At 40.0% G+C, this 20,922-nt stretch overlaps 1 protein-coding gene and 2 long non-coding RNA genes across 6 annotated transcripts in view; 1 reads left to right on the forward strand and 2 right to left on the reverse strand.

Moving 5' to 3' along the window:
• The window catches only part of LOC144018125 (neural-cadherin), a 235,909-nt gene that overhangs the window by 74,294 nt on the left and 140,693 nt on the right, over positions 1-20,922 (reverse strand). For all 4 annotated transcript variants that reach the window (XM_077520292.1, XM_077520290.1, XM_077520293.1 and 1 more), the window contains exons 17-24: positions 20,727-20,847; positions 19,603-19,765; positions 14,002-14,466; positions 12,775-12,966; positions 10,880-11,071; positions 7,658-8,101; positions 7,164-7,494; positions 4,360-4,453 (exon numbers count right to left, since the gene is read on the reverse strand). In XM_077520292.1, the coding sequence (XP_077376418.1) occupies positions 4,360-4,453; positions 7,164-7,494; positions 7,658-8,101; positions 10,880-11,071; positions 12,775-12,966; positions 14,002-14,466; positions 19,603-19,765; positions 20,727-20,847 (2,002 nt within the window). The remainder of the gene's footprint in view (positions 1-4,359; positions 4,454-7,163; positions 7,495-7,657; positions 8,102-10,879; positions 11,072-12,774; positions 12,967-14,001; positions 14,467-19,602; positions 19,766-20,726; positions 20,848-20,922) is intronic.
• On the forward strand, positions 14,741-16,566 carry LOC144018129 (uncharacterized). Its single transcript, XR_013283351.1, has 2 exons — positions 14,741-14,908; positions 15,653-16,566. It is a non-coding gene; the product is annotated as an uncharacterized LOC144018129 (long non-coding RNA).
• On the reverse strand, positions 16,562-18,266 carry LOC144018128 (uncharacterized). The gene is made up of 3 exons (XR_013283350.1): positions 17,778-18,266; positions 16,831-17,074; positions 16,562-16,730 (listed from the first exon to the last, which is right to left on the reverse strand). It is a non-coding gene; the product is annotated as an uncharacterized LOC144018128 (long non-coding RNA).

A 20,922-nucleotide genomic window follows, 5' to 3' on the forward strand; every position in this document is an offset into this window, starting at 1 on the left:
AAAATGGCCATCTAATTCATCAAACTCATTGCATAACAATTTGGTTGATAATTATTTGATGTTTTTTTCTTGCATTTGGCTATTTCTTTTCTACGCTCTTTGTACGACCAGTAAAAAGTCGACAATGATGTGATGAATTTCCGCAAAAGTTGATGTCGGCATCGAATGTCGTGCGCGAACGTGACGGTTTGGGCAAAGCGTGACCTTTTCTGCCGCCTCCCCAAACAACTCCAAAGTCCTCCAGACACTTTCGGGGGGGTTGCGAGCGTGAAGCAATTAGGGCCGGATTGTCTGCATTCCGTCTCGGCCCCGGGAACGTCTCTAGGGGGCGCCGTGGGTCAGAGCGCCGCTCGTCCAATTACGGGACGGATGCTCCCGCTCATAAATTAAAAAAAAAACAAACGGTGTTCGCCCGGCGGCGTGACGGGGGGAAATGTTGAGACAAGGTCGAGACGAGGCCGTCGGTTGTGGTGGGGGGTGACGACGTGCGAGATAATAATAATTGCGAGATACACAAATTAAGGCTGCAAATAATATACGTCTGTCTTTCTGTCCATCATCTACCCACACATCCATCCATCGTTATTTTATCTATCCTTCACCCATTCTTAGACATCCATCCATCCATCCGTCTGTACGTACATCCACCCACCCATCTCTCATCCAATGTAACCATAATCCATTCTTTTGCTTCCATCCATCATCCATCCACTTAGGTTTTCATTTTTGCTGACATGTTGAAATTAATTTTCCGTTTTTTTGTTTTTTTTATTTCGTTTGCATTCATTGACAATAAAACTGCCTCCATTGCGGGTTCCAGGTTGGCAGTTCCAGTAATTGTCAGATTTTTTTTTTTTGTGTTATTGTATTATTTTGCATTTTTACCGTTTGCCAGTATTTTGCAGCAGTGTTTTGAGTTTAAATCTGGTGCGACATGAATAATACCAAAATAAAATGAATTCTTGCACTAATTAATATATTAGTCTATTTTTAACTGTATTCACACGTTTGTTGTTACAATTTCATTGAATTCATCTTTCCATTCATGTTTTTAAAACACAGATTAAAACATGCTTATTATTATTTATTTTATTTTTACATGTATTTATGATCGCGTGTTTTCGTGTGTGCGTGTGAATGACGGGCACCGGCGTGGAGGCTGCAAACTTTCCCTGCAGTCTCACGACGACGACCACGACGACGACGATGACGGCAAATAAAAGCGGAGCACCCCTGCCAAACTAAAGCGGGCGAGTGAGGCGTTGACGAGGTGTTAACGAGGCTTTAAAGTACAACCTCCTCCTCTTCCTCCTCCTCCGCCTCCGCCGAGCTTCCTTTCGGAGGATAAAACAGAAAAAGGGATGAAAACACTCCATCGCGCGCTTTTACGACGCCTTTTATGTCCCGTTTTAGTGTTTACTCCATTTCCCGCCGTGAATCAACGTCCCCGCGGGACAATGATCGACGGCGGCAGTCAGGCGCTAAGGTGGAAAGGCTGACAAACGAGCCAAGACCACGTTTTCCGTCTTCTCGTACAGGTAATTACTTTGCTTGATGAGGGATGAGACTCGTCGTTAGCGGTGGAAAGTAATCAAGTAGATTTACTCAAGTATTGCGCGTCGCCAAGATTGTAATGTGCCGCTGGACTATCCTGTTTATCTTAATTGTCTGACAATGATCATTTCATTTTCTACAAAGAGTGGCTATAAAAAGTCTACACACCCCCATCCATATGCCGATTTATTGCGATATAATACGACAAAACAAAAAAGCTCAACATCACATAGTACCTTGCGTGCTGCGATGAAAAATACTTCAGCAGTTTTAAAATCAACAACTTGGTGTACTATTACTCAATAAATACATTGATAGATACTTTATTTATCCACAGGAGAAATTCACAGAGAAGGTTTGAAGTGACAGCAAGCGTTTATATCCGCTCATAAAAAAAAAAAAAAAAAAAAAAAGGTGCGAGGAAACAGCCCAATAAAACACGAGGACACGGAAGGCGCGCGGCACGATGAGCTACGACGCGCTTCCCCGTTAAAGCGCTCGTTTCTTTACGGAAGCTGACAAAGATCAACGGCGGATGACGATTCATATTCGAGAAATAAAGAAGAAAGACGGAAAAGATGCAATCTGAGGCTGGCTTGAAAAATTTGTGAAATAGCTTTTATTGACAAAAAAAAAAAAAAGAGATCATTTTGACCATTTTTTCCCAGAGTGTGCAGGGAAGAATGGGTGCACCAACTTTGAGGATTTTGAAGGGGGTGCATCACTTAAAAAAATTGGTGAAAGGAAGTTATGCATAAAACCCCTGTGAGGATTAGCGATTCAGATAATGGATAAAATCTTTTGGGATGTAGAAGGGGGTGCATGGCCTGAGACATTTTTTTAGCTCAATATATTGAGTGACAGAGATGTGTGGCTTGAGAAAAATAAAATAGGTGATACCTGCAGGCTCGGCTGCCTTTTGACCTTTTTCAGGGTGTGTGCACAGGGGTGAAGGGGTGCGCCAATTTTATTTTGAAGAGTTTGCAAAAAGACTACCAAATGACAAAATAGGTGATACAAGACTTTCTCAGGTGTTGGGGGCAAAGGGTGCGCCCAACTCTTTTGCTATGTTTAAGGGGGTACACATGGATTTGAACATTTGTAAAGAAGCTGCTACCGAAAAAAAAAAAAAAAAAAAAAAAAAAAGCTCTGATAGGAGTTTTATTTTGACATGAGAGGGGGTGTGCCGAATCTATCCGGATTATCAAAGGGTTGCGTGACTTGAAAAGTTTTGGAAAAGGTTTTATAGGCCAAATAAGGTGATACAGGAGGGGGGTGGGGGGGGGGGGGGGCACCATCCTTCTGATAAATCAGTGGCGTATCGTGAAAAGTTTTGGAAAACATTGTTTGAGGCACATTAGGGGATGCAATAAAATTGATGTTGAGCTTTTTTTTCCAGGGGGCGCAGATGCTGTTTTGGACTCCGAAAGGGGGTGCGCGTCATAAAGGGCGGGTTACAGGTCAGTTGAGACGTAACGGACTCGTGATGGATCTTCGCTACGTGATCCAGCAGCGAATTGAATCGGCGTAATCTGGCGCCGGCTGACTGATGGACGTGTGAATAATGCAAAGACGGAGGGCAGCAGCGGAGGTGCGCAACACGGGCCAGATGTTGGCGGCCCGCACATCAATCGCGGCCAAGAGCGCTAATGAATGCGCTCCTTCCTTATGGATCGCCGTCCATTCGGCCAAAGAAGCTCCGAGCCGCATTTTCCTCGTCAGCGTCGGCATTGATCACACCTGCCACAACTTTGTTGCCGCATGCTGCGAATCTTTACATGCTAATCTACCATCTAATAGACAATATTTACCGACTGTATACTTTTATTGTAGTAAACACTTTTAATTTACCGATACACAAATACCTATACACCCCTAATTTACTATATTTGAAGTTGTACACCTCTAATTTACCATTTGTAATGTCTATACTCCTCCAATATACCATATTAAATGTCTTTATGCCTCTAATACACAATATTTAATAATTATACACCTCGAACGCAACATTTAATTTTGTGCAATATTTCATATGTTTCATCTAATTCATCATAAGTGTGTATATACAGGTATAATGTACCACATTTAATACCTCTAATGTACATTATGTACCATGTGTATACCACATTTAAAGCTTACATAATTTACTTACCCTTACCATGTTTTTGTCTATTCAACTCTAATGTACCATATTTAAGGTTTATAAACCACTAATGGAACATACGTAATGCCTATATTTAATGTACCATATTTAATGTATATACAACTCTGATGTACCATATTGAAAGTCCATTTTGACCATTTTTGACTATTCACCTCTAATATACCAAATTTGACGTTTATACGCCTTTAATGTACCACATTGAATGTACATACACCTCTAATGTTCCTTATTTAACCAACACCAATAATACACCGATAATTTACTGATAGTAAACATATACCAGCCACCAATACGTAAGGCAAAAAAAAAAAAAAAAAAGTAAGTAAAAAAGTGAGTGACATGTAGTAAGTCCTCCTCGGCAGTAGTTGGCGATACACTGCGGCAGTTTGAAACATCAGTCAATCATATGTGTCAGAAAGAAAGGTCAATTTGTTGTCATTGTGTTAAAGGAAAATGTTATATTTCAAAAGTATGACAGGTATCACGACACCTTATCAGTGTGTACTCAGTCTGACAAAAACTGGTATTGAAAATCCTCACTAGAAAGTTTTTGAGGCACATTTTCATTTTCCCTCATAAGACCTCAGATGGGTTCGTGTGGATTTCCATTTGTTGTGACAAAAGGCACAAGAAGGACTCACGCAGGTACGTGTCCCTCGAAGACGTACGTCTTGTTGTCCCAGTCGTCCGGGTCAGGCGCGTACACTTTTCCCAGCACGGTGGTGGGCATGCGGCCTGGGGAGGAGAAAACAAATCCGCAAACCGAGAAATCAATTTCTATTTTCAGTCTTCAAGATCACTTCAAGCGGGCGGAGATTGAGAAGGAGTGCTGAAGGTCACATGACAGGAAGTGGCGAGCCAATCATCATCCGTTTGGGGAGTTGGCGATAACCTTCAACGAGACGCTTTCAACTGATGCCAACTTGAAAAAAAAGTTTTTCCCAATATGAATAATGCACGAGTCCACCGGCGTGACTTTCAAAACCTCACCCTGGCTTGCAAGCTAATTTTATACTCATACTTCTTACTTGAAGCCCTAACCGTGTCTTAAAAATCTCAATTTAAAACCCCAATCCCATTTTTAAAACCCTAAGTTTGCCTTCAAACCTTCCTTAATTTTATAATGTGAACCCAAACCCTTGTTTAAAAGTGATTTAGTTTTGAAACCCTAATTTGCAACCCCTATCTAGCCTAAACTAGGCTGTTGTGTCGCTGTGACCTGTCCTGGCTTGATGTTTTCCTATCGATCTGCACTCTGGCACACTGATCCAGCAGAAACCAGTTGTGACCATTTTCATACGAGCTAGGCTGAGCCGTCCCCAGTTTGGGTTGGCGGCCAAGACAGTATGAAGCCCAATTCACACTGACTGCAGAACGGACGTCGCAAGGACAGAAAGCATTCAAGTGTACGTGTCAATTCACACCAGCTGCGGTGTGGTGCGTCTACGGTGCGGAAGGAAGGAAACCGTAACTCAACCTTGATAGCCCAAATCTTGTTTGCAACCCTAACACAATCTTAAAACCGTACTGTGAACCCCTGACCTTTGTTTGAAAGCCCCATGTGAAGGCCTAACCCTTGTTTGAAACCCAACACAGGCTTATAACCCGACTTAGAAACTGTTTTTTGAAACCCTACCCATGGCTTATACCCACCCATTAGAAAATGCTAACCTAACACTTTTATCAAGTCCTAAACTAGGCTTGAAACCATAATTTGAAATCATAACCTTAGCTTAAAACCAAATTTTGAAACTCTTACCCCGCCCTGAGACCCAAACACAAATTTGAAGCCCTAAAGCTGTTTTTAAACTCAAACATTCATTTAAAACGCCAAAACCCTTTCTCGAAACCGTGACGACATATTGAGGAAATGTTGCTCGATTGGTCCTAAAACAGAAAGTCATTGTTTTCGTCGATAAGATTTGTGGTGTTGACTTTAACGGCAAAAATCCTCACACGCGGTCATGCGGATAAAAAAACTTGAACGAAACATCGGCGGCGGCGGCGGCGAGATGCGCCGCTCAAAGGACCTTCTGCGAATTTGACGATCGTCCGGACGGCGCTTTGGTGCGACGCCCGCCGGTGGCCAAACAATAAAACGGCGTCAAATTCGACAGCGCGGCGGGAAACCTGCTGGCTAATGGACAATCATCAGCACAATGAAAATGTTGACGATAATGATCGGGGGAGCAAAACAGCAGCAAAATGCGGCCATTTGCTTTTCATTGCTGCATACTGATGAGAGCTTCATTTCATTGGCGGCCACAAATTCATTGATTACAGCTGTGCAACATGGACAAAGATATTGAGACGCCATCGTTGGAAAGTGAACACAAATTTGAACCGTATGTCATTTTATGAAGTTTTCATTACATTTTGGGGGGAATTATTCAAAGTAATGCCGAGATATAAATATATAAGTCCACCCATCGATCCATACGTACTCAAGATTCATTTAAAACCCCTTAACGTTCAACGAGAAAAAAATAAATAAAATAAATATTCTCAAATTTCCAAGACACTAAATATTTCAGTCAATAATCAATATTTAAGAAAATTTCATTTTTCATTTTTTTTTAATACAATGGATTTTTTTTTCAGAAATATTTAAAGAATTTAAGAAAATGTTCCATCTATTTTCAAAGCCATTTGCTAAAAAAATAAAAATAAAAAATGTCAAGAATAGATACTTTGAGATATTTTGGGGACATTTCTGAGAATTTTTTATTATTTTTATTGTTTTATTTTTCACAGAATAGTTAAAAAATCTGGCCAGAAAAGTTCCTTTTTTTTCCAAACTTGAGAAACTTTTTTTGAGAAATGAGAAATTTTTAATACATTTTAATGATTTTCCTCAAGAAGATTTTGTTGTCAAAAGATGCTTTTCAGACATTTTTAAACATTTTAATTATTTTAAACATTTTTAAGAGAAAATTAAAGTTTATTTTCTTCAATGATGTGCACGAATAAAAAACAACATTTCAAGGCACGTAAAAAATTTGAATTGGATTATTTTACAAAAATATTCATTTAAAAAATGTCAAGCCATTTTAAAGATAGTATAATGACATTTGAGAGATTTTTTTTCACCCCCACAGAATACTTCAAGAAGGTTAAAAAATTAAATGCCAAGAAATTTCAAGAATTTTTGTTTAATTCTTCTTTTTAAATGAATTTTTGACAAATTTTAAATCCATTTGATTGATTTTGTCCCCAAGAGTAAGTTTTTAAAGGAAGTGTTCCAAAAATGTTGAATATGAAAAAGTATTTTATTTTTTAGAATATCTCAAGAAAAAAAAGAAAAATAAAATAGGTACATTTCAGATAATTTTTTTAAGATAAAAACCCGCTCAATTTAAGGAATGTCATGCAATGCTAATGCTAACGCTAAACTCCAAAAGCGCCTCTTTCAAGGTGTGTTCCAGTCCGATGAAAATGCGCTAACCTCTGTGCGTGTTGATGAAGATGGTCTTCTCGCCGCCGACGTGCGCGTGGTCGTTGTGGTCGCCGATGGTGACCGTCAGCGTGCCGGTGACCGTTTTGGCGGGGTGGCCGCTGTCGCTCATGACCACGGGGATCAGGAACTCCTTCTGGCGCTCGCGGTCGAAGGTGCGCAGCGCCGTCAGCGTGGCCGTCCCGTTCAGGTTGTCCTTCAGGTAGAAATCGTTGCTGTGCCGATAGTCGGCGGGGACGGTGAAACGGAAAGGCGCACCGTTCTCCGGGGAGTCGCGGTCCACCGCCCGGAGCAGCGTGGACGTCTGGTTCATGTTTACTACCTGAGAAAAAAAAATCACCAGACATATTGTATATTGATTTGGGATCTGTTTCATGATGCTGCCATGCTCCCAAAGACGTATTTATACGTTTTTATGTTTTTGTTTTTTTCATGCATGAGCATACAGAAGGCTTTGATGTAGCCTCCATGGTTAGTGATCCTACCTGAGGTCCAGGAAGGTTCTCAAAGACCACCGGTGCGTACACGGCTTCAAACTGCGGCCCGTTATCGTTTACGTCCAGCAGGGGGAGCTCCACGGTGGCGCTACCCGACAAAGCGGGCACCCCGTGGTCGGTGGCGATGACCACCAGGTGGTGCTGGGCCACCTTTTCCCGGTCCAGTGGTCGGGCCACGGTCAGGACGCCCGATTGATCCACGGCGAAGAGCCCGTCCGGGTCCGAGTCCGGAGACAGGCTGTAGACCAGCTGGCGGTTCTGACCCGAGTCCGAGTCGCTGGCCACCAAGCGGGCCACGCTGGTCCCCACGGGGACGTCCTCGGACAGGGGGCCCAGAGACAGGAAGTGCGGGATGAAGACCGGGGCGTGGTCGTTGTAGTCGTCCACCTCAACTGCACAGTGAAGCAGGCTGGAAAAATCCAAATCTTCAACCTGGAATGATAAAGGGGCCACACATGTAATATCATATCATAATAGAGAATGCAATTTCTGGAGAAATTGCGTGTGAAGGCTGTAAGGATGAAGGAAAAACTGTGGAATGATTTGAATGGCCTGGAAAGAGCTGATCAGTTGAAAGTTTGAATGATTTGAATCGGTGACTGAATGACGAAATTACAGCAGAAAAAAAACAAAAAAAGGGGTTGGGTTTGAAGAATCAAGTAGGGGATGGAGTAAGGTCTTAAGATTCAAGTATGGAATGGACCGAATAATCATCCCCAAAGTGAAATGAAACAGTTCAATGTTATGAATATCATGTTGAAATAATGTAAATATGTAAATGTGATGTAAAAGGGAAAGGTAAGGTACAAAATGGGGAATTGTGAGTCAGGCGTGATTTTTGGAACTGAAAGAAATGGATGCACTCAAGGTGGGAATTGGTGGAATATACTGAAGTTGGAATGAAGTAAATCAGATGAAAAATGTGGAAGTAGATAGTAATGTTGAATCGATTGGGAATGAATGTGGGATAGTAGGGTACAAAATGGGGAATTGTGGGTAAGGTGTGAATTTTGCAACTGAAAAAGATGGAAGAGCTCATGGCGTGAATTGGTGGAATATATTGAAGTTGTAACGAAGTGAATCGGATGAAAAAATGTAGAAGTAAATGTGAAATGTATTATTGAAACCAGCACATTCGCTTTCATCACTGGAGGATGAAACTGTAGAAAGTTGCATCATAAATTTAGACAAATTTCGCCCCCTACAATCTTTACATGTGTGTTGCTGCGTATTGTTAAACTTAGTATGTCCACTCTGTCATTAAGAATATATGGGGGAAAGTAGGGTACAAAATGGGTAATTGTGGGTAAGGCGTGAATCCTGGGGCTGGAAAAAATATAAGCACCCATGGCTCGAATCTTGGGAATAGTTTGAAATTGGAACGAGTGAATCGGATGAAAAATGTGGAAGTAGTTGAAGGACAAAAAACAGGCAACCTTCACACAATTAAGATATTCACGTACGTGTATATCACAAATAGAGAAATGTTCAATCTTTTTTTCAAAAAAATAATTTTAACTTGTCACTTGATAACCTCGAATTCTCCTGAATTCAGACGACCTTGTCGGTTTTGCAACTTTGCAACCTCAGCGTCGCATCAGTAAAACTCAAGCGCATGACTTCACCTCTCGCGCGTGTTGCGGTTTTGAGAGAGGAGAAAATTGTCAATAGGCGAGACATTTGCCAGTCAGATGGCCGCTCCGCCACAAAAGCACAAAGTCAATCATTTTCTTTCATGTCCTCAAGTGACCCTTCAAAGTTTCCCGGCGTGGCGCAGATTGACTCCATTTTCACAAAGCCTTCGAGAAGTCAACTTGGCAGTCAGTCACACCCGCTTAAATGGGATGCGAGTTCACCTTCAATCATTGGTGCGTGGACCCTCAGTCACAATCGCCGAAATGAGTTGCGGGCGCACCCACGGCAGGTCGCGCCTTCTTGAACCGGATGCACATGTGGACAAAACTGTTGGTTAACGAATTGCTAATTGGAGGATACCGCTTGCTTGTTGTCGTGATGGTGATCAAATTATTTTCAAGCTTTTCTAGCGGAACAATAATTTTTTTTGTGTAGGACCGTTTCATCAGTTTATTGAAATAATTCCACTGAACCTCAATTCATAAGAATGTCTGATTTTCATTGGTTAGTTTTCATTCAATTTTCATGGTTTTTTTTTAAATTGTTTTTTTTTTTATCTCATTAACAGAGGGACATCAACAATTTTGTCCATATGTTCACCTTTAGCCACTGTTGCTTAAACTCGACATGCATATACCTTTGTTCAGACCTGCTGAAATGGGGTGCGTGCGCACCTTTAACGAACGGGATGTGTATGCACCTTCAGCCACAACCCCTTAAAGGCAGGGTCTGTCGTTTTCACTCAGGAAAATAAACTTTTTTAAATACAGGATGTACACAATTTAGCTCTTTTTTTTTTAGTCTACACATCTGGGCTTATGTTAATGTTTGGTGGTGATTTTTTCCTAAACCCCCACCCTATTTTGCCATTTTGTGTTTGTTTGTAAACAGTAAACGTTTCTCTGGACAGACAGTGTTTATACCCCTCCAGCCAATCGCAAAGCGGCTTTTTAATCGGCTGTGTGACGTCACCAAATTCGAACAGCCCTGTCTCTGCCACCCCCCCGCCACCCCCCCGCTCTGCGATTGGCTGAAGGGGTATAAACACTGTCTGTCCAGAGAAACGTCCCGCTGTACAAAACAAACACAAAAATGGCAAAATACAGGCTTAGGAAAAAATCACCACCAAACATTAACATAAGCCCAGATGTGTAGACTGAGAAAGGGTGAAATTGTGTACATCCTGTATTTAAAAAGTGCATTTTCCTGAGTGAAAACGACAACCCTGCCTTTAATACGGGAAGTGTGTGCACCTTTCGTCAAAACTGCCTAAACAGGCTGCATGTGTCCTTTCAGTCACACCTGCTTGTGGGTGATAGTGTATACCTTCAGTAAACAGGATGTGTATGCACCACCATTAAACCTGCACTTCATTAAACGGGATGTGTGCCATTTCAGTCACAGCTGCTTAAACGCAATATAAATATGATCATATAAACTAAATGTGCGTATACCTTTCGCAACATCTGCCGAAAGGGGATGCGATTGCACCTCAAGTCACATGGGACTGAATAGCACGAGTGCATATCTTCAGTCACAGCTGCTTGAAACGGGGTTGCGTGAGGGCTTGCATACCTTGATGGTGAGGTTGAACTTCTGCTCGCTGTGTCTCTCGTAGTCGAGTCGTTTCTTGAGTCTGAGGCTTCCGCGCTGCTCCAGTTTGTTGCTGACCACGTAGAATTTTTGCTCCTGGTCTCCGGCCACCACGCTGAAGGTCAGCTGGCCATTTTCTCCCGTGTCTCGGTCCTCGGCCCTCAGCTCCAGGACCTCAAGGGTGGGGGGGAACGCACGTCGCTACGTTACACGCGCAAGTCGGTAGTTTTGCACGTCGTTTGCAAACAGACTGCCCCAGAATGACTTAAGAATCGCACGCTTCAATTTTATTAGCGGTTTTTACATTGGCGTCAAAAGCGTTTGAATAGGACCCACTACAGAATTGAATACAACAGCTTGATTCCATCTTGTTATTTTGATCACGTTCCGAGCTGTATCCTGCAACTATTCCGGACGGAAGGTTTGGATGCGAGTGCGTGCAGTTTGGTGCATGTTCAGCCGGCTTCAACTTTTTTTTTTTCTTTTTCTCCTTTTCCCATCACAGAGCCGAGAACTCAAAGCGAACGCTTAAAGGGAATATAAAAGCTGCTGTGCTTTTTTTGGGCTCCTGAGCCAGGAAGAGGAAAAATTATTTCCGATGAAAAATATCCCCCCCAGTTTTTGGGATTTAATTTTTAATGGCGGAAAACGTCAAGTTAAAGTTTTGAGTTTGTTGAGTTTTGGTTTGGATTGCATGCGCATCAAAATAAAAGTGCACTCAGGGGTGAGGAGACGACGGCAAGACGCAACGTAATTACATTTGAGTTTATTTATGAATAATTCGTAAACTTGGGACAAATTCAGCAATTAATCGGTTTAATTTGATTACATTTTTAACATGGAAATAAAAAGTCACATAATTTATGCGAGAGAACGAGTCAAGAATAAACTCACGTCATCGGAAGTTGTTTTGCTTGAAAAAGAAAAAAAACAAAACAATGAATGCTGATATGCTAACAGGTGGTATGTAAATTTATAGAAGGTTAGCAAACCGAGTACACAAATCAAGACATGGATTGATGTTATATCCTCAGATACTGTCACACACTCGTTAACTCATTCAAACCCAAAAACGTGTAAATATGTTTTTTAATACTGTGTCCTTCACTCCCCAAAACGTATTTATATGTTTTTGTATGTTTTTACTTGTTTATTTAATGCAAGAGCGAATTGAAGATTTTGATGCATCTTCTGACATGAAGAGGTGGCTTAAAGCAATGGTAGTTATTACAAAAAAACGGCCAGCAGGTGGCAGCAGAGGATAAGAGATCAGCCAGGACCATGTTGCAACAAGCTCTTTTTGCTAATTATGAAACTTAGCTATATTCTAATGCTAATTGCTGCAAAACGGAAACAGATACAAAAATATGTTTTTTCCCGACGAAAGAAGAGACTCTTCTTCTAATCTTTTTTTTGGTAGGTTTCATGTTTTTATAGAAATAGAACACAATATTCTGTGGGACTTAAAAAAATCAGTCAAAATCCAGTAAAACAGCCGGGAGCGAACGGGATTGCGAAATGTGAAAATGGCGGCGAGTGAATGAGTTAAAAACGCGATCAAAACCAGATAAAATGCTTTTCAGTTGGTAATTTATAGCAAGATAACCTGATTATCAAAATCTCCGAGATCGATTGACGTGGAAGCTGGGTTCCATTTTAAAAGGTTAGTACGTCTCCATGAAATGTTAGCATGCTAATATTTGATCTGCTAACACCTTGCAAGATGCGAAGTGAGTAAGTACCAAAATTGCTAAGACAAATTGCCGTGGATTTGACATTGAACCCCGTCCTTAGACATCAAAACATTAACATGCTAGGAATTGTGGCATATTTGAAATGAAATTCTCAATAACAACTTCCCCTCTTTGCTAGCTTACCTCCGCGTTGGGCTCCGCGTTTTCCGAGATCCTGGCCAGGCAGGCGCGTTCGATGAATCTGGGCGCGTGGTCGTTGACGTCCGTGATCTGAATGGTCGCCGTGGCCGTTCCCGCCATGCCTCCGCCATCCCTGGCCTCCACCACCAGCATGTAGGACTCCACCTGCTCCCGGTCCAGGCCGCCCAAGGCCACCTACGGCAACGATTCACAAGAAGTACTCAAATTTACGCTAATTCTTACGAGCTCTTTCAGTTGCTTTTGACGACAAAGTGATGTAATTTAGTCTGAATGAGATGAAGTTGAGAGTTCAAACAAGCAGTTAGAAACAACAGCTGAAAAAAATGTGTTATAGTACGTTATGATTATGCGGGATTTTCATGTATATCTGCCAAAATATACAAAAGATAAATAGGAATTGTAATATTACAGTCGCTAGCATAGCATGTCGTAAAAATAGTGTACAAGTCATCTTCATTTGGTGCCATTTTTCTTGGCTGTACTGTACAATTTTTTTGTCCAATCAGATTTCAGCCTCTGTTGTTGCTATGTCAATCCAATCTGCCCAGGGTCATCAGAATCAGCAGTGCTGGCCCAAATGACTTCACCTACTTATATGAGATGTCCTTCACGACATGTATTTTAAGCCATAAAAATATCATTCCCACATTAAACTTACTTTTTAAACACAAAAAAAATGTAAGCAAAAATGTGTAATAATAAAAAAAATGTTTTAGCTTGCTAGTTTAACTCATTCACTTGCAGCCATTTTCACTGAAATGTGCCTCCACTCGCAGCTGTTTTATTGGATCTTGACTGATTTTGCAAGGCCCACAGAATATTGTGAATAGAAATTTCATCGATATTCACATTCCTGGTGAAACAACTGACAAAAAGAGCTTGTTGCAACATGGCCCTGGATGATCTCTTATACTCTTCTGCCACGTGCTGGCCGTTTTCTGCATTAACTATCATTGGTTTAAGACACCTCTTCATGTCAGAAGCTGTAGCAAAACTCTTGCATAAAAAAAAACCCACATAAAACGAGTAAACACGTTATTGGGAGGTAAGGAAAGTATTTAAAAAACGTATTTACACGTTTTTGGGTTTGAATGAGTTAAGCAGCAATCACATGCAAGCACTTTTTAACATACACTTTGTTGAAATGTATGGAAAGTTTGTTTACTTTTTGTCGAAATGCATGCTTGTCGTGTTTGTCTGCAAACAAACCGTGATGGTCCCAGTGGCGGGGTTGACGGCAAACATCTCGGAGAAGGCGGGAACGCCCGCCGCCTGGTCCAAGCCGCCCAGGATCCTGTAGGACAGGACGGCGTTCTGGCCCACGGCCGCGTCGTCCAGGTCGGTGGCCGTCATCTCCATCACCGACGTCCCGGCCGGCGAGTTCTCGGCCACGGCGCCGCGGCAGCCCAGCGCGCAGGCGAAGACGGGTGCGTTGTCGTTGATGTCCCACACGTTGATGATGACGTCGGTGAAGCCCGTCAGGCCCTCGCCGCCCTCGTCGGTGGCCAGCACCACGAAGCGCCAGGCGGCGCGCTCCTCGCGGTCCAGCGTCCGCTGGGCGTAGATCTTGCCCGTCACCTCGTCGATGACAAACTCGCTCTCGGCGCCCTGGCCGTGCAGAGAGTAGCGGAGGGCCTCCTGGTCGGCGTCCTTGTCCGGGTCGGACGCCGTCACCTGCGACGGCGGGGGAGGGAAAAGATGGCGGAAGGTTTGGCAACATCCTCAGCGAGATCACATAGAATTAAAACAGCATGTTTACATTCATTTGATTAGAGTCATTCCCCTTTTAGTCATTTTTTTTCTTTTTAATTGAAAGTCATCAAATTTCTTTTAATTGCATTTATCTAAACCTACGGCAATCACTTCAATTATAATTAAGTTTACTTTAATTATGTTATTATTTTTAATCCAACTTAATAGAGTGCTTTAAGAGCAACAGTTAACCTTAAAGCCCCAGTGTGTAGCTCACGACCGCCATCTATCGGTCAAACAAGATAATGCAATGATTTTAAGCACACGAACTACGGCGTCCCAGAGAGACCCTACTTCAACAGCCTACCACCAATTTCACCGGAACAGAACGCAAACAACTTCTGGTATTCCCTCGAGTGATGACGTAAGTGAATTGCATTTGTTAGACATACTGTACAGATCCCTAATAATTGTGATTTAGTCATTTAATTTCAGAATTAATATTTTTGTCGGCATTGTTTGGAAATACTGTACGTCAGCTAATGATAATGGCTATCTATGTTCATATTTGTTAGTGTAACTAAACCATGCAACAGAGAACACACAGTTATGTTATACGTTTTATAGACATGTGGACCATCTCAAAGGGGGCGAGAGAGACGACGAGGAAGAGAACGCGGTGCCTCGTAACGTACAATTATGTCATCATGGAAAAATAATTCCATTCGAGCATGCATGTGAATGGCTCAAAACATACCTTTGCTTGGAATATGTGGTATTTAGATTACATAGTTTGCTGATATGTTTAGTATATCGTGCAAAAATAATGGTGTTAACTGAACGACACATCTGCAACTCAGACTCGTAATTCCCCCCGTGTCTTGTTGCTACTAACCACTCAGAAAAGTGCTGCTTACAAAAACATTTGAAACCCTTTACTCAGATATCGATTTGTCACCATGTTGAACAATTTTACCTAATAAATATCACTAAGCAACTTAATTAGTTTTGATTGAAGATACAACAGCTTCCTTGTACTTCGATGTGCAGGAATTTACATGGCTTTCACAAATAGTCTTGCTCATGTAATAATGTACTTCATTGGCTCAGTGACTTTCAGTTCATTGTTTGGTACCTCATCTGACATACAATTGTTACCTTCTTGCAGAGACTCGTACAGGAAATGACCATGGAGGAACATGAAGATATCCAAGTCCAGCTGATAGACTGACACCAAGAAATACTTTTTGACACATCAGCACCACCATGATTTCCTGTACCTGGATCCCAGACTGCAGCACCTTGGTGGACTTGTAGCAAATAAGTGACACTTTCCCAGATCCTTGAGGACAATACAAAGGTTTTTTACCTGGCATATAATTAGTCCATGTCTGACACTTGTTGTTGTAGTTTGTATAACTTGTATATTGTTGTTGTGTGTTAATTTGTACATTTTGAATAACTAAAAAAATACTATTTCCTTTGGCGTCAACATGCAGTGTTCATTCGACACCTAACCTAACACTATTTTACATGACCAGAAATGTAAAACATCAAAAGCCTGGAGAATTATTATAAATGCTTGCAATGACAAGGAATTCTTCATTGGCCAATGAATGTAAGGTACAGTACATGAAAATGAATGAATAAAATAAAGTAAAATAAAAGTCTACATGAAATGAACATATTAACTAAAAAAAAAAAAAAATGCTGTTAGAATATAATGAGCTACATGAATTGCAGTTGTTCCAGAATTTTACCAATACGCTGTGCATTTCAATATATGGAAAATAGACATACAGGTTTGGGCCAAAAGTAGTGTTACAGAGCAGGTATGTGTTGTACACAGCTAAAATATCTGATTAACTCAATACCATGATGGTTTTTTTTGTGTGTGTGTGTGTGTGTGTGTGTGCTGACATTGCCCCCCATTAACATTGCAACATTCCTCAAACTCTCCCGAACACAGTATGATCTGTAACACTACTTTTCGCCTACTCTATGATGTTATTGGGGCAAAATTAAGGAAGGCTTGTCCATTGATTGTGTGAACAGACTGCAGTAAAAATGAAGTCACTTCAATGTTTGCTGGTTTTATTAAGTTTGACATGCTCCTTGACTGCACAAGTACATGTTATGGAGTGAGGGCATGTTCCCACCAACGATGATATCATATTCTTCAAAGGCTTGCTGAGGAAAGTGAGGGAGGAGTCACTCCATGGCTTCAGACACCTGGTCAGCAGGTCCTGTGTAAAACAAGTGGTGCTTGTACATGTGACCATTCCGTATTGCTTCACACAAAAAGTTCATGTAGTGTGCAATGCCGTCCATATGTAAATGACATACCAAGACGTCGGCTGACTTCAGTTTGTTGCAGCTCAGATATGGTAGGTGGAGATACTGGTGGTACAACACCGAAGCCTTCTGGGGTCCTCCATTCAAGTGTCCTCATTCGGGGCATTCCAATATGGCTGCTGACTCTCCCCTTGATATTTTTTTTTCTTGCAGGTCGGTGATGTATTTAAACGGTGCATGAATGCTTGTATACATCAGAATATGGTTCTGGAACCCCTCAAGTTTGGCTGTTGATCTAGTGTGACACAAACAAAAACACAATTATAAAATAAAATAGAATAATTGATGATACTACTATATGTCACCAACTTTCCAACAAAGCCCCCAAAATAGAGGTAAGATCTTTAGTTTTTGGGCCCAAAACATTGTATTGGCTAGATAAAAGTAACTTGACTGCATACTGCATAGAATATGCAAAGGCTGCTTGCTTGTCGAATTTCCGTGGAAAACGTGGCAGCCTGTAAATTCTTGTGCACCCAATTACACAATGGACCAGTACACACTTGAGTGAGAGAGTTCAGACTCTAGCAGTGCTTACAGTACAGCCAGCATTTAAGTCCAGAAAGTTATTCCCTGCCGAAAATTAATTTCGAGAACCCTATTTTCACCAACCACAACGAAAATAATTTTCAACTCCTCCACTAATACAGTATGCTTTAGATTCTCTATTGAAGTTATGGGCAAATATACCTCCGAAATCACAGTTACATTACATTACACAATAACTTGCGCATTTACTCTAAATATAACGTGCCAGCGGGAATCTTTTTTTTTTTTCAAAGCAAGTAGCTACATAACGAAATCGTTCGAGTGGTGCGGAGTTGCTAATCAACAGATACAGTGATCGTAAAACAAAGGTACGAACATCGTATTAATTAGTACGGAGTATACTTTTTCTCTCGCTCTCAAAACGTAAACACAAATGTACTCTTACTTACCGGTCAAGTAGAAAGCAGTCGAAGGCACCGGCACGTCCCAAACCTAGTCTGTTCCTCATTTCTCTCCATCTGGCAAATGCGGCTACAATATAAACTCTTGTTTTGTCGCGCTGAAATAAAATAAATTCCCAAAGTAAGTGTGATGCTTGATAATGCTCTCTTCGGGGACCGGAAACTCTTCTTCTTCGTGGACATGCGGTCGCCATACAAACCGGAAGTGCGTTCCAAAAACGCGTTAAGAAATGGAGCGCTGAAATTTGTCTTTGACGGCACCCGTAGCAGAAAGATGGCGGCGAAACATGGCAGACACTAGCAGGCGAGGCGCGGACATGTAAGATAATTTGCGATTTCTAGACTAACCGTTATATTTTAAAAAAGTACGTTTATGCGATACAACATATCTTTTTACATACTACTAACACAAACAATTGTTTTTTTTTTCCGAATGATTTATTATTTCACCACTAGATGCCACTGTATAATACTGAGTGTACCTTTAACAGAGCATAGGGTTAAAAAAAAAAAAAAAAAAAAAAAGACAACAAAAACAAAGCAAGGAACAATGACTGTATTGCATACACTTGTGACAAAAAAATAGTACAAAAAACTGTCACAAGAACAAAATCAAAAGAGACAAAACATTTTATTTCATTCTTGTTTTATTTAATTTAATTTTGTACTTCAACTTTACTGCATTTGAGTACAATTAAATTATTTTGATGTAATTTCATTTATGTAATTTACTTTAATTTTTTACATTTTATTGTATTGTATTTAATGTAATTGTCCACTATTTAATCATATTTTTTTGATAATGTTTTACATCTAACAGCTGCTAAAATAAAAGGAATAAGGAACAATGGATGTATTGCATACACCAGTGACAAAAAAAATAAAAAATAGTCAAAAAAATGAACAAGAACAAAAATAGACAAAACATTTTATTTAATTCTTGTTTTATTTAATTTAATATTTACTTAATATTTAAATATTGTCGCATGTTGTACTTCAACTGTATTTGAGTGCAATTAAATTCATTTTGATATAATTTAATTTTAATTTGATACATTTTATTGTATTGTATTTAATGTAATTGTCCATTATGTACATTTTACGATCATTTTTGTGTTTTATTTAATTTAATATTTACTTAATATTTAAATATTTTGTACTTCAACTGCATTTGAGTGAAATTAAATTCATTTTGATGTCATTTTATTGAATTTACTTTAATTTGCTACATTTTATTGTATTGTATTAAATGTAATTGTCCACTATTTAATCAGATTTTTTTACGATGCTTTACATCTAACAGCTGCTAAAACAAATGAGTTATAATAAGAGTTTTTCCCCTCAATTTATGCACACTTGTTGCAAAGCAAAAATAATGAGGCACAATCATAAATCACTAATAATCATGAGGGGGGGGGGGGGGGGGAGATTAATATTATACTGACCACACTCCTGACAGCTCTCAACGTTTTTAAAAAAATAAAACAACAAAGTGACAAAAGCAATATGTGCTTTCGAGGGCTTTTCATTTGAAATTTTGCTGCCTCCTGTCTAGTGGTTCAAATTTGGTAGCAACGGACAATATTTCTCTTTGATGGAAACGGCCAAATTGATCCCAAAATGGCAGACAAAATGGCTGTGTCTTTCCAGAAACAGATTTTTGAGGCTGTTTTATGGTTTGGCTCATGTGCCTACCGTATTTCACGTTGCAAAGTGAAAGTGAAGAAAAAATAAATAAAAATTCTAGGGTCAATATTTGTGCTCATTTTTGCACAAGGGAAGTTGGTCAAAATCCAACTTTGGCCACGCGTACCTGCAAGACGAAGACGGGCGAACCGTCTAGTTCCTCCGTCACGCTGCCGTAGTATTCGTTGACGGTGAAGACGGGCGCTTCGTCGTTCTTGTTGACCACGTTGACCGACACGGTGGTGTAGTCCTCCCACTTCCCGTCTGAAGCCAGAACGTGCAGCTTGTACCTGCAATGAGGAAAGAACGACTTCAGCGGGCATCAAGCTTATTTTCGTTAACTAAAACTAACGAAAAAAACAAACTAAAATTCAAAAAACAATTTTGTTAACAAAATAAAATAAAAACGGAAATCCATTTAAAAAAAAATAACTAAACTAACTGAAACTACATTTTATGTTGACAAAACTAACTAAAACTAACTATAATTGTAGCAAAAATGTCCTTGGTTTTAGCCTTTGATAATTCATTTAATGCACGAGCCTTTGAGGATGATTTTAAATTTGATTTGAAGTCATTTTATTTTGATAGATTAGTAATATATATATATATTAGTAATATATATATATATTTTTTTTAACTAAAACTAATATATATATATATATATATATATATATATATATATTTTTTTTTTTTTTTTTTTTAACTAAAACTAATACTGGAATGAACTAAAACTAAAACTAAGCATTTATCAAATAACTAAAACTAATAAGGGCCGCCCGCTCATTTGAATAACATTTCCACTTGACAGTGCAGCGCAAAACTGCCAAAATTAAAAATAAATGACTAAATAAATAAATAAATCAATAAAGAAATGACCAAATAAATAAATAAATAAAAGATGAAATAAATAACTAAAAGTGAAAATAAAAATGGATATAAAAAAATATAATTCAAAAATGAAATACAAATATATTTATTTATGTGTATGTATATTTTGTTCTTTTTATTTCCATTTATTTGTATTTTTTTGGATATAATTTTCGAATTATATTTTTTTATATCCGTTTTTATTTTCACTTTACACTCGTCATTTATTTATTTATTTAGTTGGTTATTTACTTGGAATTTGGAAGTTTTGGTCCTTCATAGCCTCCATCACTAAACGACTGAAAGTGCATCAGCGTGTGTTGCTCTTTTTCTTTGTCTAATTTCATTTGAATTTCAGCTTGACGAATGTTGTTGGTCCACCTTTTGTTCTGCTCGTAGTCCAAAGGCTGAGCGACGAAGATGGTCCCCACTTCCGGCTCCACGTCAAACACGCCTCCCGCGTTGCCGGACGTGATCTGGTAGCGCAGTTTGGCATTCCCGCCTGCACACAAAACCGTCACCAAAATGGCCGTCAGTCAGTGAGACGAGCTCATCGATTTCCTGGGAGGAAACGTCC

Source organism: Festucalex cinctus, chromosome 4 (genome assembly GCF_051991245.1).
Source record: "Festucalex cinctus isolate MCC-2025b chromosome 4, RoL_Fcin_1.0, whole genome shotgun sequence".
NCBI lineage: Eukaryota > Metazoa > Chordata > Actinopteri > Syngnathiformes > Syngnathidae > Festucalex > Festucalex cinctus.